General features: G+C 35.5%; 1 protein-coding gene across 1 annotated transcript in view; it reads right to left on the bottom strand.

Annotated features, from left to right (window-relative positions):
• The window catches only part of LOC122262113 (anoctamin-8-like), a gene marked incomplete in the record, with an annotated part of 194,104 nt that overhangs the window by 183,432 nt on the left and 3,194 nt on the right, over positions 1-7,478 (bottom strand). The window contains 1 exon segment of the mRNA XM_086531818.1: positions 6,589-6,769. Within this exon segment, the coding sequence (XP_086387944.1) occupies positions 6,589-6,769 (181 nt within the window).

Here is a 7,478-nt window from a genome sequence, read left to right as displayed (position 1 = left end):
GGCTGTGAGTGGAGTGTGGTTTTGTTGTCGTTTTGTTGGCTGTGGGCTTGTTTTATGCTGACCGTTTTGTTGGCTGTGAGTGTGGTTTTGTTGTCGTTTTATTGGTTGAGGGCTGAGTTTTTGTTTTCGTTTTGAAGGCTGTGTGTGTGGTTTTGGTGTCGTTTTTTTGGTTGTGGGCTTGTTTTGTTGTCGTTTTGCTTGCTGTGAGTGTGGTAATGTTGTCGTTTTTTTGGTTGTGGGGTGTGTTTATTAGCTGTCGTTTTGTTGGGCTGAGCGTGTGTTTTGTGTCGATTTGTAGGCTAGTGGGCGTGGTTTTGCTGGTCGTTTTGTTGGTGTGATTAGTGTTTTGTTTGTCGTTAAGATGGCTGAGCGTGTTTTTGTTGTCGTTTTGTTGGCTGTGAGCGTGGTTTTGTTGTCGTTTTGTTGGCTGTGAGTGTGGTTTTGTTGTCTTTTTGTTGGCTGTGAGTGTGGTTTTGTTGTCGTTTTGTTTGTTTGTGAGTGTGGTTTTGTTGTCGTTTTGTTTGTTTGTGAGTGTGTTTTTGTTGTCGTTTTGTTTGTTTGTGAGTGTGTTTTTGTTGTCGTTTTGTTTGTTTGTGAGTGTGTTTTTGTTGTCGTTTTGTTGGCTGTGAGTGTGGTTTTGTTGTTTTGTTGGCTGTGAGTGTGGTTTTGTTGTCGTTTTGTTGGCTGTGGGCTTGTTTTTGCTGTCGTTTTGTTGGCTGTGAGTGTGGTTTTGTTGTCGTTTTTTTGGTTGTGGGTGTGTTTTTGTTGTCGTTTTGTTGGCTGTGAGTGTGGTTTTGTTGTCGTTTTTTTGGTTGTGGGCTTGTTTTTGTTGTCGTTTTGTTGGCTGTGAGTGGGGGTTTGTGTCGTTTTTTTGGTTGTGAGTGTGTTTTTGTTGTCGTTTTTTTTTTTTTGGTTGTGAGTGGTGTTGTGTTTTTGTTGTCGTTTTGTTGGCTGTGAGTGGGTTTTGGTTTGTGTTGTCGTTTTGTTGGCTGTGAGTGTGGTTTTGTTGTCGTTATTGTGGGCTATGAGTGTGTTTTGCTGCGGTTTGTTGGCTGAGGGCTTGTTTTTGTTGTCGTTTTGTTGGCTGTGAGTGTGGTTTTGTTGTCGTTTTGTTGGTTGTGGGTGTGTTTTTGTTGTCGTTTTGTTGGCTGTGAGTGTTTTGTGTCGTTTTTTGGTTGTGGGTGTGTTTTTTTGTTGTCGTTTTTGATGTGAGTGTTTTTGTTGTCGGTTTTTTTGGTGTGAGTGTGTTTTGGTGTCGTTTTGTGGCTGTGAGGTGGTTTTGTGCGTTTTGTGCTTGAGTGTGTTTTTGTTGTCGTTTGTTGGCTGAGGTCTTGGTTTTTGTTGTCGTTGTGTGGCTGTGAGTTGGTTTTGTTGGCGTTTTGGTGGGTTGTGGTGGGTTTGTTGTCGTTTTGAGTGGCTGTGAGTGTGGTTTTGTTGTCGTTTTGTTGGCTGTGGGCTTGTTTTTGTTGTCGTTTTGTTGGCTGTGAGTGTGGTTTTGTTGTCGTTTTGTTGGCTGTGGGCTTGTTTTTGTTGTCGTTTTGTTGGCTGTGAGTGTGGTTTTGTTGTCGTTTTTTTGGTTGTGGGTGTGTTTTTGTTGTCGTTTTGTTGGCTGTGAGTGTGGTTTTGTTGTCGTTTTTTTGGTTGTGGGCTTGTTTTTGTTGTCGTTTTGTTGGCTGTGAGTGTGGTTTTGTTGTCGTTTTTTTGGTTGTGGGTGTGTTTTTGTTGTCGTTTTGTTGGCTGTGAGTGTGGTTTTGTTGTCGTTTTTTTGGTTGTGGGTGTGTTTTTGTTGTCGTTTTGTTGGCTGTGAGTGTGGTTTTGTTGTCGTTTTGTTGGCTGTGGGCTTGTTTTTGTTGTCGTTTTGTTGGCTGTGAGTGTGGTTTTGTTGTCGTTTTGTTTGTTTGTGAGTGTGTTTTGTTGTCGTTTTGTTTGTTTGTGAGTGTGTTTTTGTTGTCGTTTTGTTTGTTTGTGAGTGTGTTTTTGTTGTCGTTTTGTTGGTTGTGGGTGTGTTTTTGTTGTCGTTTTGTTGGCTGTGAGTGTGGTTTTGTTGTCGTTTTTTTGGTTGTGGGTGTGTTTTTGTTGTCGTTTTGTTGGCTGTGAGTGTGGTTTTGTTGTCGTTTTGTTGGCTGTGGGCTTGTTTTTGTTGTCGTTTTGTTGGCTGTGAGTGTGGTTTTGTTGTCGTTTTGTTGGCTGTGGGCTTGTTTTTGTTGTCGTTTTGTTGGCTGTGAGTGTGGTTTTGTTGTCGTTTTTTTGGTTGTGGGCTTGTTTTTGTTGTCGTTTTGTTGGCTGTGAGTGTGGTTTTGTTGTCGTTTTTTTGGTTGTGGGTGTGTTTTTGTTGTCGTTTTGTTGGCTGTGAGTGTGGTTTTGTTGTCGTTTTTTTGGTTGTGGGTGTGTTTTTGTTGTCGTTTTTTTGGTTGTGAGTGTGTTTTTGTTGTCGTTTTTTTGGTTGTGAGTGTGTTTTTGTTGTCGTTTTGTTGGCTGTGAGTGTGGTTTTGTTGTCGTTTTGTTGGCTGTGGGCTTGTTTTTGCTGTCGTTTTGTTGGCTGTGAGTGTGGTTTTGTTGTCGTTTTGTTGGCTGTGAGTGTGGTTTTGTTGTCGTTCTGTTTGTTGTTTGTGAGCGTGTTTTTCTTGTTGTCGTTTTGTTGTTTGAGAGCTTGTTTTTGTTGTCGTTTTGTTTGTTTGTGAGTGTGTTTTTGTTGTCGTTTTGTTGGCTGTGAGTGTGGTTTTGTTGTCGTTCTGTTTGTTGTTTGTGAGCGTGTTTTTTGTTGTCGTTTTGTTTGTTTGTGAGAGTGTGTGTTTGTTGTCTTTTTGTTGTTTGTGAGCTTGTTGTCGTTTTGTTTGTTTGTGAGTGTGTTTTTGTTGTCGTTTTGTTGTTTGTGAGTGTGTTTTTGTTGTCGTTATGTTGTTTGTGAGCTTGTTTTTGTTGTCGTTTTGTTGTTTGAGAGCTTGTTTTTGTTGTCGTTTTGTTGTTTGTGAGTGTGTTTTTGTTGTCGTTTTGTTGGCTGTGAGTGTGGTTTTGTTGTCGTTTTGTTGGCTGTGAGTGTGGTTTTGTTGTCGTTTTGTTGGCTGTGAGTGTGGTTTTGTTGTCGTTTTGTTGGCTGTGGGCGTGTTTTTGTTGTCGTTTTGTTTGTTTGTGAGTGTGGTTTTGTTGTCGTTTTTTTGGTTGTGGGCGTGGTTTTGTTGTCGTTTTGTTTGTTTGTGAGTGTGGTTTTGTTGCCGTTTTGTTGGTTGTGGGCGTGGTTTTGTTGTCGTTTTGTTTGTTTGTGAGTGTGGTTTTGTTGTCGTTTTGTTGGCTGTGGGCGTGGTTTTGTTGTCGTTTTGTTTGTTTGTGAGTGTTTTTGTTGTCGTTTTGTTTGGTTGTGGGTGTGTTTTTGTTGTCGTTTTGTTGTTTGTGAGTGTGTTTTTGTTGTCGTTATGTTGTTTGTGAGCTTGTTTTTGTTGTTGTTTTGTTTGTTTGTGAGTGTGTTTTTGTTGTCGTTATGTTGTTTGTGAATGTGTTTTTGTTGTCGTTTTGTTGTTTGTGAGCTTGTTTTTGTTGTCATTTGGTTGTTAGTGAGCTTGTTTTTGTTGTCGTTTTGTTGGTTGTGAGTGTGTGTTTGTTGTCGTTTGGTTGTTAGTGAGCTTGTTTTTGTTGTCGTTTTGTTTGCTTGTGAGTGTGTTTTTATTGTCGTTTTGTTGTTTGTGAGCTTGCTTTTGTTGTCGTTTTGTTGTTTGTGAGCTTGCTTTTGTTGTCGTTTTGTTTGTGAGTGTGTTTTTGTTGTCGTTCTTTTGTTTGTGAGCGTGTTTTGTTGTTATTGTTTTAATTGTTGATCTGTTGTTTATCAGCGAGTTTATTGCCGTTATGATTGTTATCATTACTATAATATTGTTGTGATAATGATAATGATAATGATTATGATAATGACACTAATAACGATAACAATGATAATGACAGTAATAATAGCAATAACGATAAAAAAAACATGATAATATCAATATCCATGATAATTAGGATAACAACAGTGGTGATAATAGTAGTAATAATGATTATAATAATGATAATAATAATGATAGAAAATAATAATGATGATGATAATGATAATGACATAATGAAGATGATGATGATGATGAGAAGGATAACAAAAACAATAATGATAAAGATAATGATGAAAGTAACAATACCGATCTGATAGTAATAACAATATTAATAAAAATGACAAGAACAATGGTAATAATTGCAATAATGATGAAATTGATACTGATGATAACAATGATACTGATAAGGAAGATAACAATAATGATAACAATAACAATGATGATGATAATGATAATTATGGTGATGATAATTAGGATGATAATAAGAATGATAATACTAATAACAATAATGATACTAATGATAATCATGATAGTGATAATTATAATTATAAAATGATGATAATGATAAAAGCAATAAAGATAATGAAAATAAAGGCAAAAAATAAAAATCATCATACTGATAATTATAATGATAATGATAACATAACAAGAATAACAATGGTAATGTTAATAGTAATGATAAAAATAATTACAAATAATGATAATATGATTTTGATAAAGATTATAAGATGTTAATCATAACAGTGATATTAACAAGGAGAATAATAGTAATAATGATGGTATTTGTGATAACAATGATAAAGTGATGATGACAATAATGATGACAATAAAAATAATACTGAAAATGGTGATAAAAAGTATAATAGAATTACAACAACTATAGCCATGATATCAATTACAATAAGGATGATAATAATACAAATGATAATAATATTCATAGAAATCACGATAATGATAACGAAACAAAAATTATGATGATAATGATAATAACAATAATAATGATAAAAAACAATAATAATGATGATAATAAAGAGAATAATAAAAATAATAATAACAATGATAATAATAACGATAACAATGATAATAATGATTTCAAGGATAAAATAACAAACGATAAAAACAAAACAAAGATAACAGTACTAACAAAACAAAAACAACTGATAACAAACAACAACAATAATAACATCAATACCGATAATAATAACAACAAAGATGATAACGACAAACAAAAATAACAACCTGATGAGCAACAAAAACAAAACAACACACAAACAAGAACAATGACAAAGAGCGGTTTACGACCCTCACCTGCATAGCAAGGAGTGACCACTGGCGCCAAAAAATGTGTCTGATTAGGAATTTAACCTTGACGTTGCATCAACAGTCTCGCTAAATCCGTATTTTAGCTGTACCCGAATGATGCACATTTGTAAACTATTTTTTTTAGGTTATGTGTTGATATAAGTATGAATATAAGTATGTATATATGTGTATATGTATATGTATATATATATATATATATATATATAATGCATACATATGTATACATAGTTATATATGGGCATTTATGTATATATATATATATATATATATATATATATATATATATATATATATATTATATACATATATATATGGATGTATTGATATATATGTATATATATATATATATATATATATATATGTGTGTGTGTGTGTGTGTGTGTGTGTGTGTGTGTGTGTGTGTGTGTGTGTGTGTGTGTATGTGTGTGTGTGTGTGTATGTGTACATTTATATATATATATATATATATATATATATATATATATGTATATATTTACGCACACACACACCCACACACATATATATATATATACTTTCATACAAATACATACTGCCATTACACAATGCATATTTGAATAAACACAAATCCATAAGTTCTTCCGTATACACATCCATACGTGACCTTAAAGAGACACACACACTCACACATTGACACATAAACATATACGCCCATTCTGTCTTCCATACATAAATATTCGCACACTTTGCACGAACACGCTAATAAGCAAGCCATATAAAACCCAAACAACAAACCCGCCGGAACCACATAACCAAATTACAACCATAAAACCCAAGTGTCGGAAAATGCTTTGACCCAACCCTCTCTAAGGAGTGGGGGGGGGGGGTACATGGTCAAACGGTTCGTCAAACGCGGTTCGACAGACACGTGTTTGAAGTGATGTTTGAACGTGTGAACGGGGTAATTTGGTTGTCGAACACGTTGGTCAAACGGTTTGAAGAAAGTCTGTTCGAGCCTGACTTTTGTGGGCGGGGCTTCAGTGTCTAATAACCGTTTGAATGTGAGAACACCCGTTTTGTGGGCGGGGCTTCATTGTCCACAAACCGTTTGAATGTGAGAACACCCGTTTTGTGGGCGGGGCTTCATTGTCCACAAACCGTTTGAATGTGAGAATACCCGTTTTGTGGGCGGGGCTTCATCGTCCACAAACCGTTTGAATGTGAGAACACGCGTCGAACATCAAACCTCAGTTGCGCTTCAAACGCATCCTACATGTATCTTCATACGTAATGAAAGGGGTGACACGCCTCACTAGATCAATGTATGTTTCTTCTGACATCTCTTCGGACCGTTTGACGAGCAGGTTCGACAACCAGGTTGGACGAACCGTTTGACCGTTTAAACCCCCCTTTAACGGCAAAATAACCGGTGTCTTGCCGGCGCTCTTGCACCTACCTGACAGGATGTGATTAACAAGACCTCCTTGGGAGAGCTTCTTAATCACCACCATTGTGACGGTCATTAAGACGACGTAGAGTATAATGAGGTTATTTAATTTCTTATTTTCATTCTCCTCTTCGATGATGACGTCATTCACCTGGCACATCTGAGCCAGCTGTCCGCCCAACAGGTGGTGCTAAAAGAGAGAAAGAGAGATAGACAAATTAATGAGGTATTTTTGCGCTCCTGAGGGATATTGTTAAGTGAGGTGCAGTTTAGATTGTTATGAAAGTCTTTGATCATTATTATTTTTTTATTATTATTATTTTATTATCATTTTTTGTATTTATTATTAATGATGCATAGTTATTAAAGTCTGGTCAGTCTTTTTTCGTAACATTTGTTTTCTTGTTACTTAGTTCATGTTGCGTTAACCCCCAAATATCATATTTATTAGTAATAACATTCAAATTCTGAAATATCCGAAATGTTTAACTACGCGTCGTAATTGTCGTGTTCGCTATCTTTATAATCTCCACTGATAATCTTATAACTGAATTTAATTCAATCAAAATCTGATTCAGTTTGGTCAAAATTATTATCTGATTTTAAGATGTCTATACAATTCAAAAACATTTATTTGTTCTAGTACTTTATGGATGGGGTCCATATTAAATCCAAATCATTGTAATTGTTTATTATCATTTTATCCTTTATCATTTTTTATCTCCCTGTTTTGGTATTTCGGCGATGATCATAACTTTATAGATAATTGCTTTTGGAATGGAAATGATAACACGATTTTATCTGTTTCGGCGTATTTATGTTATACATTTTTCTTTGCCAATTCAGTTAATTGATAATGACATTTCTTTATTACGTACATGTCTCGCACTGTAATGTTA

This window comes from Penaeus japonicus, unplaced genomic scaffold (assembly GCF_977035675.1).
Source record: "Penaeus japonicus unplaced genomic scaffold, GWHDUDI00000001_assembly GWHDUDI00000036, whole genome shotgun sequence".
NCBI lineage: Eukaryota > Metazoa > Arthropoda > Malacostraca > Decapoda > Penaeidae > Penaeus > Penaeus japonicus.
The sequence above is the reverse complement of the archived record's forward strand: the minus strand, read 5'-3'. Positions and strand labels throughout refer to the sequence as shown.